This window comes from Bombus affinis, chromosome 13, assembly GCF_024516045.1.
Source record: "Bombus affinis isolate iyBomAffi1 chromosome 13, iyBomAffi1.2, whole genome shotgun sequence".
Classification (NCBI taxonomy): domain Eukaryota; kingdom Metazoa; phylum Arthropoda; class Insecta; order Hymenoptera; family Apidae; genus Bombus; species Bombus affinis.
The window spans coordinates 9236098-9257775 of record NC_066356.1 but is presented as its reverse complement, the minus strand read 5'-3'; the positions used below and the strand labels follow the sequence as shown (position 1 = coordinate 9257775).

Here is a 21678-nt window from a genome sequence, read left to right as displayed (position 1 = left end):
ATTATTGGATGATAGTTTTATTCAACGATATAATATCGCTTTAGTGATATCCTTATTTAATAAAAGGTATGAAAATTATAACATAAATTTCATTTTTTTCTGTCAAAAATAATACGTAAATAACATTTCCTTTCAATTAATTTTCTCTATTCAGTAACGTATTCGATATTTGTTGCGATAATCGAGAACTTTTTCGAGAAAAACTTGTATCTTCGTATTTTGCAAAATCTATTCGAATTAAAACTCTTGTTCCCAAGAATTTTTCTTCATCCGTTCTCATCGGAACTTATAACCTTTTTCTATTATTATCATTATTTAATTTGTACTTTACAATTTGTCCACCTGGACATTCTTATAACGTTCTCTCTCTCTTTTTTTTTATTTAATTCTTTACATTCTCAACTTGTCCAATTTGGACATTTGGAAGAATTTTTTAACTGATTCTTATAACCTGAAAACGTTTTCCAAAAAAGTTCCACGGCCCATTTTTTAAATAGAATCCATTAAAAAGTTCCACAACTCTTTCTATTTCTCGTATTTGTAGTTCTGCGATATCAGTTTTCCCCGGATCAGATGGAAAGCTTTTCAATATGATTTGTATAATGGTGTTCCGTATAGTATCTGTTATTCCAACAAAAAGGGAAGAGACACGGTCCAGAGGAAGCAGAGGCGGTCTTTTCAAGAAAAGAAAGATCTCTCGTAGAAACTGGAGCAAGTTCGAACACGTCTGGCTATTTTGTTGCTTGGGGAAGGTAGCTTTCGCGCTGAATTGCGTAAAGTCGAGACATTCAAAGGAAACAACTTGAAGCGAGTGTATTCTTCCTGGTGCAGGTTCGAACCTGCACCGACGGCCCCGTTTTTTCGATGCACGTGCGCCAGAACGCAGAGCGTGGTCCTACGACTTCTTCGAAGGGTCCTTCATGTCCTTAAAAGTTCTTTCTTCTGTGCGGATTTTTCGAATCAAATTCATTGAAGCATACAAGCGTGATATCGATCTAATCGAATACAGAGACGACTAGAGGCTGGAATTAATTTTATAAATCGAACAGATATGAATCGAAGAACAGGTAAAGGATTTTTGATCGATGTCCATATAGTTACGTTACAAAATCAGAAAAGATGTTTTTTTTTTAATTAGACATAATATTAAAATTGGGTATGATTAAAAAAATCTACAAACTTCAAAGGTCAATAGGACTATAGGCAATAATTCTTGTGTCATAGTCATGAATATGACGATAAAAAGGCGATAAAATTTGAGAAACGTCAAATAAATCACCTCTTTCATATTCTCGGCGTGATACAAAAAAATGATAAAACCATACTTCACAAGCAAACCTAATATTACGTTGGCCGTACCGTTAACAAGATTAACCTGCTCGAACCGATCTGCTAACCCAAATCTTTAACCCTTTTACCTGAAGCAAGATCGAAAGGGTTAGCGGAAACCAGCCAGCGACACAAAGGGAAAGGGTTCACCTGTGAAAGGGTTACGACGCTACAAAAGAATCACCGTTCTAGACGCAAGAACAACGCGACAAGTGGATCAGATAGACAAGTGGCAAACAGGAATAAATAAAGAAAGAATATTGCGATCAGGCTGATGAAATATTCCAATCGCAGCCGTATGACACGTTTAGTCAAAGAGTCGCGTAATCGCACCTGGTCTTTTTCACAAAACGAAGGAGGAAAGGCTGCACATGTCGGCGGCAGCTGCGGAAAGCGTATTTTCTTCGCGCCAACGAACCACGTGGTTACGTGGCTTTATCGCGTCTTTCTGGATGACAGAAAAGAGGAAGAAATCCAAGAAGAAAGCGCAACCCTTGAACCAGGCTGAAATTCACGACTCTTGGTAGTTTTTCTTTGCAGTTTTCCACCACTTCCCATACAGCCAACTACGATACGCAGGTAATATCGTGACAGAGAAAGACGCTGCTACAAACGTTCTTCTTGCTTCGTCCGGTGAAACCGTTTGTCGGCGAGCTAAGAAATCTTCTTTCAACCAGTCGATTCGTCGTACCCCGATCGAAACACGATTTCCCCCTTCACGATTGCGCCCAATAGAAGGGCCCACATGTACACCTAGCTATGCACGTGTGCCCTTTGTGTCAGCTTTGACCCTTTTTACCTGGATTCTTCGTCCACGAAACGGTACGCGGGGGAGGAAGCTGGTTCGAAAGGGAACAAAACGTCGCGCTTACCCCGTACGGTGGCCCATTCAATGGCGTGTAAGATATGCATCTACGAGGCTGAATAGCTCGGAAAATAACGAAATTCCATCGGAGATTTTCGTGATTTTGAATAATATTACATCCCCCTGTTTCTCTGTGCCGCTGCCAGAGTTTCAAAGGGATAGAAAGGGTCCGTTTGGGCAAGCACTATGGCCGGTTCTTGTTATTGTGCCTTGGGAAATTCTCTGGACAGGTCCAGCGGACAAAGAATTCTACGTTGGACAGCCAGAGTTCGATAAAAGAGGAAGGATTTGGATATGGAAAGTGACGCGAAGAAAAACTGCGGGTGACTAGAGGAATCGTTCGATCTTTATCGATCAAGAAAGTTTGTTCGCGAGTTGTTTTGTTATCGAGCTTCAGAGTGGTCGCCAATTTTTGTTTCATCCTTGTGTCGTTCTTGGACGACGAGTAGCGTTGTACGATTATATCTACGATCGAGTTAGGCACATCGAATAATTAGAAGTTTGAATGGTCGTGAGAAACACGAAGAATAATTTCCTTCGTGCTATCACGATAATGTGATCAACTTTGTATCGTATGTCAATGCAATTGCAAATTAAGTTCGTTAAATTGTATGAAACTTGTAGATCCTAAAAATTGTAGACGTTTGAAAGATTATGTCACTCACCAGATAATGCACGTGCCTGAGGATAGTCGAACGTTCTCACCGCCTGCCACTATCCAATCTATAACAAACTTTGAAGAGGTAATCTGTCATAAAACTAGGTCATTCGTAAAGCAAAAATTAATATCGTTAATAATATCGCTGAAATAAAATAATAGTAACAAAAAAAATTGTTAATAATAACGATAACCGCAAGAATCAAATCTTAAAAATACTCGTAACGTAAAATAAAAATCGTAAAAATGGAAACTCTGATTTGAGTGTCCGATCAAGACACGGTTTCGCGATCGGAAAGATCAATGGCGGACAGGATCGAGGCGTTGAAGTCTCCATCCGTCTAATCGCAGTCGGATTGCGCAAGGAACCGCCTTAATGACCGAGACTTCTACCAAAAGAGCGGCACCCTTAAAAAAATATTTAATAAGCAGGAAAAAAGCGTAATATGGTGGAGCTACTATAAATTCACCCCGTTACAGCGGCCAAGTCAAGGGGAGAGAGATAAAATTCCAATTACGAAGATCTCTATCTGAGAAGGCCGTAGCCTACCTGCCGAAAACGATTACCAGCGTCGTAGAAGCGAGAAACAAAAAAGAAATACGGTAGTCCGTATTACGGGTTATTTTTCGCCCGGAGCAAAACGGGGGACCATTTTTTGCCTACCCTTTAGGTCTCCGGTTTTCTTTCATTGGTTTTTTCGTGCTCCCCTTTCTGATACGATATTACGACGAATTTTTTGATCGATACGACGTGTACCACTTGTGCTGCTGCGTTTCCCTTCTTCTTCTTCTTCTTCTTCGTCGTCTTTTCTTTTTCTTCTTCTTCTTCTTCTTTTCCATTCCAGTTTATCCATTTGCCGCGCTGTCGTGTATTTGGCCACGAAAATATATCAAGTATTACGTGCGTATTTTCTGAAAAATTGTACGTCGTGTTCAGGAATTTGCGGTACGATCGAAGTAACAAAGATGGCTGGAAAACTGGACGTTTTTGAGGATTTAAAATTCGGACATCTGCATAGTTTGCGAGTTTCTGCAGCAGGAGAACTTGGACGACAAAATTTTTATCTCAGATTCTCAATTTAGTCTCGCGCGTAACCGATTATATAAAATCAGTGAAAAGATTTTACACGAGTATAATTATTACGTTAACGAGTAAAATTATTATGTCAGGTTAATCGGATCGCTCTCTTATTCACTGTGGATCGAACAGCAGCGCAAGATATTTTTTAAATCGACCACGCAAAAACTATACGTCTCTACTTGCTTCGAACGAATCAGTCATTTTGGCGCTGCAACTGCGAGTAAATATTATTCGCATGAAATTCGATAACAGAGTTTGTTTTCCGATAAAATTCTGTGGATACAAATGTGGCATTTCATACTTCGATTCTTTAGTGAATCATATCTAAGGTAAATTATGTACGGAAAGTGGAACGTGTGAAGAATTTAAGTCGTTTGGTCCGAACGCAGCGGAATCTTCATCTTTCGAACAAATAACAATAAAGTGTCTAGCAAGGAACTCCTGAAAGTTACAATTTTATTTAATCTCCGAAAGCCAGAGCTTTTAAGCGTATGTTGTAAAAAGTTGAACGTTATTTGCTTGGAAAGAAGACCAACAGATATGGAAGGGAGAGATAAATATTTAGCTAAACTTAATTTACACAAACCATAAATTATAGCGTTCCGGGATATACGTAAAGAAATTAATATTCGCCGACTTGTAATTAAATTTTACACCATAATAATCGCGATTGAAAAATATACGAGTTTCTTTTTTAATATAATAAAATAGAATTACGTCTACTAATAATACGAGTAGGTACGCATTTTTACAAATAAGTGTATCATTAAGCGCTGCATTGTTGGTAGTATATAATAATCAAAAGTAGTTCGTTCGTAAGAGATCATTACGACTTTCATGATCGGGGCCTTACTGCTCCAGCTCTGAAGAAAAAAAAGATAAAAAAAAAACAAATTTGATTTCTACCACGCGGTAAAAGTACAGAAGTACAAAGTCATCGAAATTTAATGAACCCATTAAGATTCCACCTGACCTTACCCTCGAGATTATTACTTAGTCGATCATCGAAATGATTCGACTGGTAACGCACCTTTCGCCTAAGAGCGATGCTTTGAAAATTCTAACGCAAATATTAAAGGCCCACGCGTTTAAATGCAAATATTGGATATGAGACATTTTCATTGAAACGATTTCATTTTATTCCTTTCACGTTTCAATTGGTCAATTTTCTTCGTTGAATTTTACTTGCTAAGGAAAAAGATAGATTTTGAATCATTTCGGTAGGAATGCAGCGGAGAAATTCGAGCAAGCAGGTACTTAACAATCTTCCAATCAAATTTACCATAATAGACAGATGTGATGAGTGCGGGTTCAAGGGATTACAACGACCTTGGTCAATTATACCTGGCCTCATCACTCGTCGTTCCTTTTACTTCTCTCATCGTATTCTTATCATCAGAACCTGCGATGCACCGTAATGATTATTCCAATAAATATAGCAACAAGTATAGATAATAATCGCCAGCGACTGTTCGTAATAAACAACACTGTTAAAAACCAGAAAAACAATGTATTCGTTTGGAAAACACATACGTTCGAGCATTAAGCAAACTAGGAGAAACCAAAATACAAAACCAAAGGACAAGAACTCGTTTCATTGGAGGAACAAAAAGTCGTGCAGATTCGTGCGCTAAATAAACCGATGGAACCGAAAATACAAATTCAACGAAAAGGAAAATCAGATCTAATGGTAGACCGGTACACGGACTACTATTTTAATCCGAAGCCGCGTGTCGAGCGGCTCAAGAGGAGCCCAGTGTCCGTTCTTTACACCGTAAAACAAACACGTAAACAGGGAGCGTCATGTAAGCAGGTAACCAAATCCGTGGAGGGAAACCTGGTATCTCGATCATGAAATCAGTACGATTACACGGTGGAGCGCGAGAAGGACAACGGCCGGTTGAGCCAAGGGGCTGAACGAGAGAGAACGAGACGAAGGTGAGAAGGAGAGGTTGGGCCAAGGGGAGAGAAGGATGGCCTTCTGGATGCACCTGCCGGTGACGTCAGAAAAGGGACTTCTTGTTTGGAGCTGCACAGCCCCGGGGGTCACTACTACTGTTTCAGTCCAGCCACTTCTCCGAGCTTCTTCGTCGTCTTCTTCGCCTTCGCTTCCCTTTCTTCTCTGCCTTTACACGACGAGCACAGGCTACACGAAAGACCGCGAGAACACCACTCATCTGCCCTTTGCTTGGCCATTATTTATATGCTAATGAAAAACCCGTGAAAAGGCGCGATATCGGCCTACCTCCGCCCCAAGACGGATATCGAGATGAGGTTGAAACTCTGATTCGACCGGTTGCGCTCACCGGTGATGTAACTCACCGAGCTACCGTCATAACTAGGACTGCGGGTGTTTATGCAAATTCCCAGTTTTATGGGGTTACCGGACGTAAGGGATCGAAGAACGGTTCTGAGATTTGTAATTACGTTTTCGATTGAACGCAGCATGGGTGACAGGTTAGACGCTGCATGTTTATGCAAATTCGTATTTTTCTCGATACAGCTAAACGAAATGGAACGGAAGCTTGTTACGCATGCGAAATATCAAATATCGTCGCATTTTACTTCGGATACTTTATAAGAATTTTTCTACCTCTGAATCATGTTCTTTGTGAGTTGTAATAGCAAAAGAGCTATAAGTCGGAGAGTATTTCATATTCAACGCGATAAATGAAACTTCCAGATACCATGTAACGAATTATATCGAAATTAACCCTTTGCAGTGGGAATTTTATTTCAATTTCGTTACCAGCAGTTCCCAACGCTTCTAAGTGTTTTATTTGAAATTTAACTAAAAAATAAGACAATTTAAATAAATAAAGGAAGAAAGAAATTCACTTAGATACCAGTTTTATTCACGCTATTGTCGTATTTTGTAATTTTCAAGTGTACGATATAGCTCGAAACAATTTCCAGGATGCAATCCTGGCTTTTCTACGACATCTATTGATTTAGATATGAAAGAATATCGAGTGGGACTAGATAAAGCAACTGCTAAGATAAAAACTGTTTCGCCAATTGTTTATGCATTTCCGCAATTTCCACAAAATACAACTTGTTTCATCTGCTCACAAATTTGCTTAATTCTGCTCGTTCTAATGTTACGCTTCTGACGTACAAGTCAAAGATTCTTCTTCCTACGGAAAAAAGAGAACTAAATCTTAATAGTTGGTTACTTTTTTTGTAACAATCCTCTGCGATATCTGGTTGCGCGGATCGAGGCGTGAAGGATGATCTTTTCGAAGAAGGAAACGACAGCTCCAGACGAATATAGTTCCGTTCTAGGGTTTAGCCAGGCCATGAGATATTAGATTATGCAAATGTTCATGGTAGAACGCTATACCGATCAGATAAAACGTTTGGTCCGACCAACGTTTTTTGACATTGCTGGTGGCATTAGGCGAGAGAAGTGACACGATCTTGATTAAAACGCCATTCGTTGAATACCGATTGTATCTATTCGCGGACGTTTTCGCGGACATTTTAAATAATAAGCTTGAAATCACTCGGTTCTGCATGCATCGACGCCGCTTGTCGAGATAATGGCTGAAGGCGAAACGCAGCAATAGATTAGTTTGCGTTTCGTTCTCTCAGGTTGCGTTTCTTTGATTGCTCTGTCGCTTCGGGTGAAGGCGATGGTTCTGCTTTGGTAGCGAATATAATTTTTGTAACGAGCTTGTCAGCGTGAAATCGTTCTAAATAATACTCGAAGCCACGAAATAGTTGGACAATCTCAATAGAAATTTAAATGAACAAAAATCGTGGATGAGGAAATCACCAACCTTCGAGTGCCGTCTACCTGAAACAATCATTTCGCGGCTGTTTTTTAACGCAGCTTTAAACGTAACTTAAAAGGTAAAGATCATTGACCGAGGAATATAAAAGTTGCAACATATCAAGTGGACAAGTTTTAGAGTTTTCTGTACCAATTCTTCTTATCTTTCATTTCTTGAAACCTAACGAAAATGTTATACAAGTTTTATATATATGGTTTTTATAATATCCATAGAGTACATCATAGTTAAAAATATTATTTTTATGTAGCAAGCTATGGACGAATAATGCAAACTTCCCAGAAACTATTAATAAAACCCGTCATCGTTGACCTTCCAACGTTCAATATTAAAGACAAACCTCTTAAATAATTCATCGCGCTTTAATAAATCATCGAATATTTAATTCAGAGATAAAAGAAAACTGCTGGCTGAGTCAACTCGCATTGCCTTTAATCGTTAAAATTCAGTTTATCGGAAACCAGTTCGACCATGCTTTTCCGTGGCACGTTTGCACGGATCTACAGTCAGCCAGAAAAGTCTATATTATATCAGTATATCCGACTTATCAAAGAAACCGAAATTACTTATACTTACGTATCGATTCGATTATTGTCAAACTGAAACGTTTAACTTGGAAAAGTCTTGGAGCAAAATTGCAACAGAAATTGCAAATTTCAATCGAACAGTTTTTATTTCTAAATTTTAGAAGAAACGATAAAAATTCCAAACACCGAGAAGACAGCAACACGTTATCGACGCTTATGCCAGCTATTATGTTTGCGTAGGTATAATAGGTGCATGTAATTTTTCTAACACAGTGTTTTATATTCTTTTTATCTCTTCCTTCCTAGTAAAATTCTAAATGAATAAATCGTAACGCAATTTACATCTCATCATTGAAAACACTCCACTGACCTCACTAAAGAAATAAAATAGTCAAACTCGAAGATGGTATCCCGCTGGACGTAGCCAACCACATGTTATTTAGCAATTAAGTTACACAAATTTACCAAATGAACATTTACCAGCTGAACAAATTGTAAAGTACAAATTAAATATTAATAAAAAAAAAAACTAAAGAAATAAAATAGTCAAACTCGAAGATGGTATCCCGCTGGGGGTAGCCAACCACATGTTATTTGGCAATTGAAAAATTTATTAAATGTCCAGCTGGATAAATTGTAAAGTACATTTAAATAATAATTAAAAATAACTAAGGAAATAAAATAATCAAACCTGAAGATGGTATCCCGCTGAGGGTAGCCAACCACATGTTATTTAGCAATTAAGTTATACAAATTATACAAATTTAATATTAATTGCAAATTTAATAAATTATACAAATTTCATAATATAAATTTAGCAAATGTCCAGCTGGACAAATTATAAATTACAAATTAAATAATAAAAAAAAATCTCGCCAGCGAAATTCTTAAAGCTACACGTTCCTACCATAATATTTTATACTTAAGGGCTGCATTTAGACTTTTGCGGCTGAGTGTACGTACACATAGGTACGTGTATGAGCAATTAAATTGGTGATTCTAAATCAGAGTGAAAGGGGCGGCCTCGAATTGATTAGGATTCGACGACCGTATTAGGAACCGGTTATAAGGCCCATCCGAAGGAATAACGAGGACGAAGGCTGGATTTTTCAAGGACCGCGAAACACGACTCGGACAGACGGATGCTGGTTGACGTGCGGCATTTCAAATTCTTCCTAACGAAACATTATATCTGTTAAGGTATCGACCGGTTTTCTCATCTCGCGTGCAACAGACCGCGGGAAATTAGCCGTTTCCTCGATCTTTTTTTTTTTTTTTTTTTTTAACGCCACGCAGAATTTGAAAATTCGAGAAAATGTGTTACGGCCATTAACAGACGTCGGTTCGATTGAAAGAGCTATAAAAGATCTTGGTGAGATAAGGCTTGGCGAGGCGAACAATTTTTCAGGATTAAGTGTGACATTCGATTATCGGTTTAACGTAACGTGGAACGTATATCCGACGCGCGATTAGAACGTTAGTTGGGAATTAGTAGAGCGTAATTCCACAGTTTGTTCGGTATTTACGCGTCCTATACAGTTTACTTGTAAAATATTTCCATATATTAGGATGGTCTTAAATTATCTGTTATTACCTTATCGAGGTCGTCTCATTAAAAATTCTGTTGGAAATTGGAAGGGAAGGAACCAGAGTTTCCTTCCTCCTGATTTTTCTATTTTAAATGTGTTTTTGTGATATCTGAGAAACGATGTATCATTTTAAAGGAAATACAGAAAATTGTAAATAATTATACTGTTTCACAGAAAATAATCATTTGTTTCAATTCGTTGACGAATCAAAACGATCCAAGTAATTTTTCTAGTGTTGAAGTGTTTCAGTAGATACGAGATAAAGATTTGTAGACCGTGCACGTGACTTTTAGACATCGCTAACATTTTATATTGCTATTAAAAACACAACGAAATGCTTATTAAATTAGATTACGTATTCACGTGATGATAATTCGGATGACAGAAGACTATTAGACTTATTGATTATATCTTGGTATCTTGGTATTAATACCTTGGTATGTTATATTTGATCAATCATAAAACACTTTTGTAGGAACATAACACACGTGAAATGTATCTTTACGTATCTTTATCGTTCAGGGAATTGTATACGACCAAATGCCGAAGATAACACTGAAAACTTCGCTTTATGCAAATCACGGATTGGAACGAAGAGCGAAACACCTTGAAATTATACAGAATACGATACACTTCGGCCACAGTTGTACTAATAAAATACAATCAACATATATCTAGAAAGTACGCTTCTTCTGAGTCGTTCAAAAAATTATGTACGACGCAATACTGAAATTGGATAACTGCGTTTCATGCAAATGAGAAATTTAAGCGAAGAATAAAACAGTTTGAAATTACACGAAATGAAAAATCATGTTCAGATAACAATTTCGTCTCGATTTATAAATATAAATCTCGGCCGTACGAACAATTTTATACGGCCAGATACTGGAACTAATAATAATAATAATAATAATAAATAACATGCAAGAGAGAGAATTTACACCAACAACAAATCACCTTGAAATTATACAAATCGTAAAACACGGTCAGATAAAAATTGAACCGCGATATACGAATCTCAGTCGTTCGAAAAATCATTTACGACGAAATAATGAAAATAAATGACTTGGTTTCGTGCGGTCGACTATCATCACACGAACTACGAAACACCTTGGAATTACACAGAATGAAAGAGGACTTACTCAGGACTATGATTGTAATTGTTTTCTCATCGAGCCTCGAAGCAAAATCTCCTCTCGTGTACGAACTTACCGAGAGATGTCTGGTCGCGCAAACAAGAGAAAAAGCAAAACAAAAAAAAAAAAAAAAAAAAAAAAGAAAACAAACTGACTGCGAAGAACATAGCTCGAGAAGAGCAAAAGCACGGCTGTCTTCATGAAAGTAAAATCATTTCCTGCCGCCAGGTACGTGCTCTCTCTCTCTGCAGGTTTGACGAGCACGCTCGCTTCACCTGCCTCGGAATGTAGCTGCAGAGCGCAAAGTGAAAACAAATACCCCTGATGTACCTGTCCTCGACGAGGGCAGCAGACGGTACCCCACGAAGCGGTGCATCGTGGTGGGCCCTACGGGATTTGCCACGACCTTCGGGAACCCTCGTTCCAACCTGGACAGGGTCCTTAGGGAGAACGTTGTGCTCGTGCGGTTCTTCGCTTGTCAGATTTTCCAAATATCCAGGGACCATATTTTTACTATTTTCCATCAGACACCAGCTATTATTGGCAACTAAGTGACTGCGGATTTTGTCATTAAGTGTTGTTGACAAAATCCGCAATCACTTAGTTGCCAACCCAATAGTAGAATTACAGCGAGGGGGTGGTTTGTTCGTAGAAATAATTCTATCGATGATGATAATATTTCTGAATATTCATTTGTTGGAAATATTATATTGTTATATTTATATTTAGAATTGCGATGCAGAATGTTAATAAGCTTTTAATAAGCGCGTTAAATGCAATGCAACGATGGGTGGAATTTCACTCCACGTGAATGCTGTTTTAGCAGGTTCGCTGTTACAGGTTGCAGGTACATTGTTAGAATGAGATAAATTTTCGGCAATGTAAATAACTCGGCTGGTATTGTTAGAAGAAACTACGTAAATACAATATAATATTTTGCAGAAACGAATATTTATTACAACTTTCATGGCGAAATATAGAAAATTCTACGTGTTAATATCATTGCACTGTGATATCACGAGTTTCCAGATTGCGAAAATATCGAACGACGTTATTGCTGTTTCCGCAAACACTAGCCGTTAGAACTCGTGTCATTTCAAGCAACGCAATAAAGCAAAGAAAAAAAAATCTAATAATTCTGCAACAAAAATCACTTTGGAAATAAATAAATTTCACAACGGTGAAAACAGAAGGAAATAATTTCATGTTTCACGAACAACGGGACGAAGAAAGAATTATTTAAAAAACGAATAAATTCCCAACAGAAAGAAACGAAAGGTTTAGTTCCCTTAAAAAAATCGTTCGAGTCAACAGGTTGACGAAACAGGTAGTTCGTAAAGGTGAACAGGTAGTTGGAAAAAAGCTGCTTGCCGAAAAACTTGTTAATTCGACAGATCCATAGGGGAGGCAGCGAACTAGGTAAGAAAAAGAGAAGCAAAAAGAATCCTGAGGTTGGAGGAAAAAAACGTACTTTTTATTCCAGTCTCACAACACACGCCTGGTGTATACGAGGGTGTACGATTCGCTGCAGGGATGCAGACAAGGGGAACGCGGCTCTCATCTGGTCGAGGCAAAAAAGCAAATCTCGAGGCGTAGTTAACGACTCTGAGGGGTGCCATGCTATCTCACTACGTCTAGACGCTCGATGCTCGACCCTAAATCTCTCGAGCACGCTGGGGTAATGGAGGAAGCCGACGAACATTATTGCCGCGCGTTAATTACTATAACTTACAGCCCTCTGCGCCAACTTGTTGATTTAAACGTCGCCGAGTAAACGCGATCCAACTCCCTTCCTATCGAATGTTTCATCTAATTGGACGAATTAATCGTTGCGCGGACGGGCATAAATATTGCGCGCGAAAATAGAACGCGAGAGAGTTTGATTATCTTTAAAAGATGCAGGCAGCAACGTTCAAACCTTCTATATTTTATATTCCTTTAATTCGGTTCGTATGGAAAATCGATAATGACGAGGAACAGACGCAGCGGTATACTTTGAGAAGAATCTCGGGCATTTTATTCGTATTATGCACGGATTCGTATTATGCTTAAATTGCTAGATATATGATAAAGTCGATGATAGTTCGGGAAGATGCGAAACGATGCTGCGAATACGTTGTTGGAGAGTAAGGATTTTAAAGAACGAAAAGTCTTCTTGTATTTGTTATAATGAGAATTCAATCGACAAGGAACATGTTAAAAGAATTTTAAAGAGCAACAACGTTCTTTCTGATTAATATTTAAATTCCTTCCGGAGAAGGAATTGGAGATTTCTACCGGAAATTCGGCGCTGTAATACGCCATGTGAATTTTATTTATTCATCAAGAAGCACGAGATATCTCCACCGACACGATAACAGCTTGAAAATAAGCGGAAAGTTGAAAGCGATGAAGTAAGAAGGAGATAATAATTCGACAGGGGAATGCTTATGTGATGTACTCGATTTCGTCTTTTAAGACCAGTGTATCCAGAGCAGCGAAGAAAGTTAATGCTGGAATCTTTCAAGGAGCTTTAATCGTGATACGACTGTTAACGAGAGAAACGAGCTGTTCCTACCTCGAGGAAAAAAATGGGATTAAAAAGGCGTATCGTCTCTACAGGTAATCCCAGCGTGATGTAACATCATTAAGATAGGTGTAACAAAACCTTATGGTACCATTAACGAAATTAATAGCAACATTAAGAATCTCGAGAGCAAAAATCTTCCAACGAGATCGACACATCCTCTCCAAACCAAAGAATTTCTTCGTAAAAAAAAAAAAAATACCAAAAAGGTATGTACATTTCGAATCAATTGAAATTCCAGCAAATGGCTCCACTTAAGCCTCGGTCCACGGGTAAACAATCATCGAAATCGTTTCCATCAATTCGGTCCCTTTCTGCTAGAAACCCCAAAGAGAACCGCGCGGTTGAATTCGCATAGAGCTCGCGTAACAAATGAGAAAATTAGGTTCTCTAATTATGAAGAACGTGGCGTTTATAACTGTGCTGTGTGTATTCTAATTTATAAAGTTAGTCGACATAGTCTCTACGCGACTGATACGAGCTGCTCGCTTGACGAAGAGGTTAATTTCGCGGAAGAAAAAGTAGAGAAAACTGAGGAAAATTGATAAAACTTCGAAAAGCAGAGTTAACATTGGCCTGTGAACAATTCATATACGATAATAATAAGACGATATAGCAAAACGAGAAGCGAGCTACGCGTATCTTACCCTTGTGTCATCCCACTAGCCAGCTTCTCATCTCTCAATACTTAGTCTGGTTTCGAACGTTGAGGAGACCTGTCGCGAACAGGTTCGAACTGGTCCTCCCCCGAAAACGGGCAAAATATCCACCCTTTTGATCCTGCATGAGTAAAAGGGCCGAAAAGGACCCCGGCGGCTTCTGCTCTTCTCGGGATGGAAACCGGAGAGCAGAGCGAAAAGGAAAGGAAGGATCCACCTAGGACGAAGGTCTAGCGGGGGTGATCGCGGGGGTAGGTGAAGAGGCTATGCACAGGTCGGGGTGGTAGGTTGGATTAGTGTCGGAGGGTGTCAGAGGAGGGAGAAGAAACGGCAGATGGTCGGCGTGGACCCTGACGTGGGAAGCTCCGAATTCTCCAAGTTCCCACAGCCAGAGTGCACCTGCCCTCCCCACTCTGTCACCCCGTGCTGCTCGACGGGGCCTATATAAGGTCCGGGGTTGCTCGTCTAAGGCATCATTCGCTCACTAGCGTTTCGTTCCAAAGCAACTGAGAAAACCACGCATACAGCCAACATCATACGTATATCTGTCTTCGATTTTCTCTCGAAGTAGCTTCGTAAAGAACACGCTTTTTCGAGAATTCCAAGTTCGAGTCGAAGTACAATTTGCGCGCCGATCCGCACGGTTCATTCCGAGTCTCGAGAGTGCACGCACGGACGTACGGACGCGCTCCTCTTTAAAACCGGTTCAGTGTTGAGAATCAGCAAAGGACGAGAAGCAAGATGGCCGCCGCCACAATGAGCCACGTGTTCGACTACGAGAACGAGCTCAACGATAATCTCTACAACCTGAAGATGTCGGGCAAGAGCACGGCCACCAACAGCAAACGGGTCAGAAGCGTGTTGAAGCCGATTTTGAGATTGTTGAAGAAGAAGACGAACAGAGGGAAATACGCCAAAGACCAGAAGGCCGTGCCACAAGTGGAGATCTTCACCGAGGAGGTGGACAATCAGAATAATGCCAACGAAGCACTGGAGAGGCGACTGTTGGCGGAACTTCAAGACGCTGAGGAAGGAGCTGCCATCACTGTCTGCTTGGACGGACAGATGACAGTCGTACCGGTTGTACCTGGTCAGTGCTACGTGCCCGTTCATTTCGCGCACACCCACGCTGGCGACTTTTATTGGACGACCCTGAGCATGGCCGACAGTGACCTGTGCTACAAGGAACGCGCTTTCTCTCAACATCAAACACCTGAGATGCAGGTCGCGTGAAAAACCACATCATCGGCGTACGATCAAGTTCATCTACCTCATGACAGAACAACCCTCGAAAATCGATCTTCCAAGTCGATGTTGAGGATTCCTGGAGACCTTTGGAAACCACCTGCGAGAATACTCCGTCGTACCGTCCAAGTGACACGAAGATTCAACGAGAAATAATCAAAACTTCCCGGGGATCAAAACGGACGAAGATGATGTCTACAAGATGGAGCTGGGGAGAATATTTGACCTTAAGGGGCTACCTCTCGTGCCGTCAGACTGCCTTTAGATAAGATAACATCGAAACTGTGATAAATAGATTTAGTTTTTTAACTGATCTCTAAGAATGAAATTGTGAAGTTTCATGACACTTTTTGGCTCGATGATCAGTTGGAGAGAAAAATATTCTATTTTTTTTCCTTTTTGTACTACCTTTTTATTCATTGAATAATGCGATAGAAAGTTTATCGCAATTGTGATATTTGTACCTACTAGATTAGTTATTGTATACGATGTGATATTGGCTTTAATAGTCGTTCAGACAAAACTTCCTACCGTCTTCCAGTTTATTAAGAGTATAAATAAATTTACTTCTAACATGAAATCATCCGATTCGTTATTCATTCCCTTCCTTTAATTATTAAGTTCTTAGCGATAAGTCTTGATCTTAACCTTTTATATACCTGGAGAATCTTCAACTTCTTCTGATCGAATCAAGTTTCTCAACTATTTTCTGACTAAATTAAATGTAAATGGCGCAACGTTACTTAAAAATACGAAAGCCTCCTTCGACCAATCTCGTAAAAAGATACTTCGAGAAACGTTTCCCCTTTTAGACGAAATTCAATCGTTTCAACGATTCACCTGTGATCTTTGAAATTGGTCAGCCCTTCATAACCGGCTGTATTTTCGAACAAAGGTTTGGAGACTGGAAAGGGTCTATTCATACCTGAAACTGGTTTAAGAAAGCCTCGGGGGTCTTTTCAGCCCTTCGTTCTGCCGAGGAAAGATTCGACAAATCCTTTAAGAATTTCGGATTCATCGTTGGGGAGAAAAATTCGACAGGAAATGGTATAGAATTCTATGGAGTTTTTGGACAAAACTTTCCCTTGCCGAAGTTGATGGAAGTTTTAGGGTTTAGTTTCTCACGAAATAAATAGGCGATTTCCTAGAAACCACTACCGCAATCAGAAAAACTTGTCGTCAGAGACTACACGTATTTAGTTAGAGCAACGAAATTGACGGTTCTAAGAGATTCGTACAATCAGATTTCTTTTTTTAAGCTAATTAAAGAATCCTTTTATCTTGTACGCTCCCGTTCAATTATCCTTTTTCACGCAATTAATCAATGTACGCACCTGTGGATCCGCTGAATGAAGTAGAACAGGTTTTTTACGTAATCAAGAAATTCGACATTTTCACGACTCTCGTCTTGCTGAATAAAAATTTCTCTAAATATCAAATCTATCACGATTATTTCATTTATTTCTGCTTTCTATTTTACTGATATTATTAACGCGTATTTAACAGAATTACGTAACATCTCCAGAACTGAACGGTTCCTCTTAGGCTACGAGAAAACTTATTTTTCGAACGATTTTAGGAAGGACACGTAATACGCTAAAATCGAAGACTATATTTTTATAATACTGCACACCAGTTAACGTTATTTCAAACGAATTATTTTAAAAGGCACGACAAAAATTGTTCACAATTGTTCACCAACTTTACCAAATTGTCCAGCTGGACAAATTGTAAAGTACAAATTAAATAATTAAAAAAAAATGGACTAACGTCAGATTATCTTTATGCAACTTAATTTTAAAAAAATATCGAATCTGCTGAGACATAGAATATACAAAATAAATTTTATACGAGCTATTAAACGAAAACTCGTTTGTTGAAAATACGCACACGTGTTGCCCATATGTGACAAGCACATGCCCACCAAGGTGCATGGGGTGCATGAATTCACATCATTTTCCGTGACGAGCTGGGGGGTAACCGACCCCCGAAAACTAACAAAAGATTGCGGCATGCTTGATACTCGTGCATCAGACGGTAATACAATAATAGCAGGGGTGCATAATTCGCCGATAGGGTTAATCCAATTTTATGTTTATTTAACGGTCAGCAGACCGCGAGTGACCGAACGAGGGATCGAAAGCGCAAATGTTACGTCAAAGAATAGAACAGCGCAACTTATCGGTGAATCTCAATTAACACATAGTAATATCGTATCTGGAAGAAACAAAAAAGAACTTTTTAGTAGCTTACTTTTTATTTTCAAGTGCTCGTTGGATATAATACAATTAAAAAGAAATACATCGACGATAGTGATTTTAAAGACGCACTAATTAATTAATTGCGTAAATGGAAATAAGTAAATATAGAAATTGCCATCTTGTGTTATCTTATAAACGTAATATCAGATGGAACGTAGCTATGGAAATTTGAATACCTCGAAATTACGAAGAAAATAAACGACATACGTTGGAAAATTGAAAAAATGGTTAGGTAGATCTCTCGATTGATCCCTGGAGAGTAGGCAACCCTTCGTATCACTCTGCATTAGGACCAGCCCTAACTTTACACTGCCGAAACCATAGGTGATAGACTTTTTATTTTCGCAATTTACTAAAATCGTGCAGGTGTCCGTGACAAAATTCGTATCGACTCTTATTAAGATAGAAACATTACTTTATATGGTTATACGTTTCCATCGTATCACTTTAATTATAACAATCCTAAAATAAAGAAAGGAACCTGAATTATATCGATTTAATTTACTTCATATCACATGCATGTTACATCGAGGAGAAATGCATTTCGAATTTAATACGGCAGAAACCGGTGAGAGTCGAAAATGAAAGATAAACGGTCTTAAAGGCAATTATGTCACTGGCATCAAGCAAAACTGGACACACCACATTTTCGTTATACTGTAAATACCAAGCATACAGTATGTTTCATCAACGATAAAATGCCATCAACGGGAGCAATTTTTCAATCGCTTGTCTATAACGCGAATGATTTATACGTACGATATTATTATACACCGCTGATCGGCCAATTTCTCCTTCGCTGCGTTTCTTACCAAACATTTTTAGCCAAATCGATTTCGAAACCACGAGTCGGCAAATTTCTGCTCTAATCCCATTTTCAGTGGATGCATATGCGTAATATTATTTCTCCGAATGTTCCTTTTATACACCACAGGCTAACCAATTTCTCAATCCACCGCGTTATTTCGCCACGTTTTTCATTTTTATTCTTTCTTTTATCCTATCAATTTCAAAGCCACGAGTCGGCAAATTTCTGGCCCAATGCCCTTCAAATATTTCTCACAAAATTTTTTCCTCGTTCGAGCGAGGCCAACCAATAATGAAAGAACCTGTACACGCTTAAAGAGGATAAACAGGACAGACACGCGAAATGTATCAATTATACAGACTCCTTTTCGTCGATCGGCTTAATCGACGGCGTTTCCATCGGCGAAATTAATTCATTACGCTCGCATCGCCGATCCGTAGCTACCCGAGGCGGTCCTCTTCTTTCGTCTTTTTCTTCTTTCTTCTTCGGATACCGGACCTTCGATCGAAGGCAGTGCAATCGATCGGAAAGTATCGACAGTGTCGCAACAAAACCTTTTTCTCCCGAGTAATTGCCATGATTACGGAGTACAGGGCGCGAAATTAGTTGTTCGCCGCAGATCGGAACGTCGGCATATTAAAAGACAAGAGAAAAAGAACAAACGGGAAAAAATGCTCTCTCGCGTAAGTCGGTCGCGCGTGAAATTTCGAATATTCCTGAAAATTGATTGTTTTGCCGTTCTTTTTTTTGGCGGCATTCTTCTGCTGAATAAGGCAGCTGTCACGCGCGTACGTCGATATATCGAACATCTTTGTCGCGACGGAAAATTATATATTCGATTGAAAATTATCAATGCAAGGCGAAACGACCCTTAACGATTCGCTACTGACCCGGTTATTGATTCTCTGAAAAAACCTTCGGCACGAATTTCTTCCTGTTTCGATTATAATTAGGTAGACACGTACAGTTTCTTTCAAAAGTATTCCAACACTTATAGAAACTTTTACGAACGTATTACGCGTGTTAAAGGAAACGTTTCATTAAAATAATTTAATTAGCACCGCAATGAGACACGATTGTCGCAATTACATTGGTACAACATGAAACAAATATCTTTCTTGTTTATTAGTCGTGTGGCATATTTGTCGTTGTTTTTCGATTATAAATTTGACTTCAGGGTTTGCGAAAATAAACTGCTCTCAGAGTGGAGAAGAGGATTTTCTGTCCGATTTATCGAACACTTTTTCAACTGACTTTACGTTTGAGAATTGTTGGAGACAACGTGTAATTCTTGATTTATAATTAATCCTCATCGAACTGTCCTAAAGTCTCAAATTCTTTTACAGATTCTTAGACGCAAATTTTTCCTTTCCTTTCAGTGTAAAATCCTGCGAGCAGATCGATTAATCGTCTCCTTGGCAATTGCTCCAATTATCACAACTTGTACGAAATACCAAGACCATAAAGTGTCCTATATTATCGTAACATATGAATTTCACTGTACAATGATCTTTCCCCGTGAATGGATGAATAAATTTCAAAAATTTAATAAATTTCACACGCGTGTGTTTGACTGAAGGAATATTCGCACTTGCATTAACACTTTCTCCACGACCTGCGCTAACCGTGACCGCCACTTTGCGCGTTATTTCCCATCGAGCAACGCTATTAATAAATAAGGTTGTTACCTCAAAAATGGATGTTTTGCCCGGCACGGAAACGAGGAGGTACGAATTATAAAAATTGAACTTTCCTTTCTCTCCCGCATGCAAATCGTTCTCCTTGTCGTATAGAGTACGAGGCTAAAATTGTCGGTCCTTTAATGAAACAGTACGGAAATTGTTACAGAGTGAAACCGTGTGGATTGCACGGCTCGAGAGATGGAATACCGTGATCGGTTAATATCTGCTGTAATTCGGATCAATCGTTCGAAGGTGTTTTCCCCCCTGCCGCTGCCGAACATGCATCAAATGGTCAGACATAAAAGAAATCGAAATTAAAAGGTGGTTACGAAATAACGAAATTGGATTATTACGAATTGATTATACTCTGTGTCTCTGCACGATGTCATATGCTGTTGCAGTAATTCGTGTCTTTTTTCAACGTGTCTACACCTGTCTCGTAAATTCCCGAAATCGATGTCCATCGTCACGCCGATGTATATTTGTTAGAATCGTTCAAGATTGGGTTCTGCAATGATATTCATCATCGGTGGTTGTACGTGTGCGTATGATTTTTTTTTAATGACATAACTGGACGTGATGGTTAATTATAAATTATTATGAACGCAGTTTGGTCTACTAGATCGAACGACTTTTATATGCATTTTATACGAATTAGTATTAAACATAATTTCGTACGGGCAATAGAGCTGATATCTTTCCCTGGTATCTCTGGAATACCGGCATCTCATCTTCTGACGAAGAATACAGGTAGCGATGAAAGAGCAAAGGGATGAAAGATAAATTAACACCTTAGCACCTTAGCAATTAATTTATATTTCGTTATTAGAGATCGATCGTGTTTCTCAATTTCTTTTAGAAAAAGTAAAAAATATTGAAAATTGTCGGTGATCCTAAACCGATAATCAAAGGTTGCGCTAACGTACCCAACACACGCAACCCCATTGAATCAGCAGATTGCCTAGTGCAACATATCGTGGATTCCACTAGGACGATAAAAACAATTCTTTTTTCCGCATAATTTCATCGATATTGTACTTTGAGGATATCTAATAAAATATCGCTTACGTGTATTCTCCCTGCGAGGAAGAGGGATGAAACAATTTTCGTGAATCGCAACATTCTTCTTGTTAAATAGTGCAATTTTATTAAACACTCACAACAATCCCACCGTAGTAAAAAGCTTGAAAATCAACTTTCATAGGCATCGTAAACTCGGCGATTTCTTAGACACGTCATTCTTCCAGCAAACTATAGTTACAATAACATTAACCGGATATTTCCTTGCTAAACGCTATCTTATGTAACAGTTCTAATGCATACATAATTAAAAAATATACGATAAAACAGTTTCTCTACATCACGACGATCTTCTTATTAAAAGAGTGACGATAGTTGATATTCAGAATGGAATTCCACAGCTATACATTAAAATCGTCTGGGACATAGCGCTGTTGCGTGAAACCGACAAACGACAG

The 21678-nt window shown here is 38.9% G+C and overlaps 2 protein-coding genes across 9 annotated transcripts in view; one reads left to right on the top strand and one right to left on the bottom strand.

The window, feature by feature from the left end:
• The window catches only part of LOC126923558 (tubulin monoglutamylase TTLL4-like), a 239449-nt gene that overhangs the window by 167226 nt on the left and 50545 nt on the right, over window positions 1-21678 (bottom strand). For 4 of the 8 annotated variants that reach the window (XM_050737127.1, XM_050737122.1, XM_050737128.1 and 1 more), the window contains one exon: window positions 2860-2927. The exons of 2 other annotated variants lie outside the window; for them this stretch is intronic. The gene's annotated coding sequence lies outside the window, so the exon portion shown is untranslated. The remainder of the gene's footprint in view (window positions 1-2859; window positions 2928-21678) is intronic. 2 more of the 8 variants (XM_050737129.1, XM_050737130.1) reach the window with 1 other exon arrangement.
• LOC126923571 (uncharacterized) lies at window positions 14705-15437 on the top strand. Its single transcript, XM_050737155.1, has one exon. The coding sequence runs from the start codon at window positions 14946-14948 to the stop codon at window positions 15435-15437; it is 492 nt and encodes a 163-aa protein (XP_050593112.1). The 5' UTR covers window positions 14705-14945.

Coding starts and splice junctions, on each gene's coding strand:
- LOC126923571 (XM_050737155.1), top strand. CDS start 14,946: ATGGCCGCCGCCACAATGAGCCACGTGTTCGACTACGAGAACGAGCTC.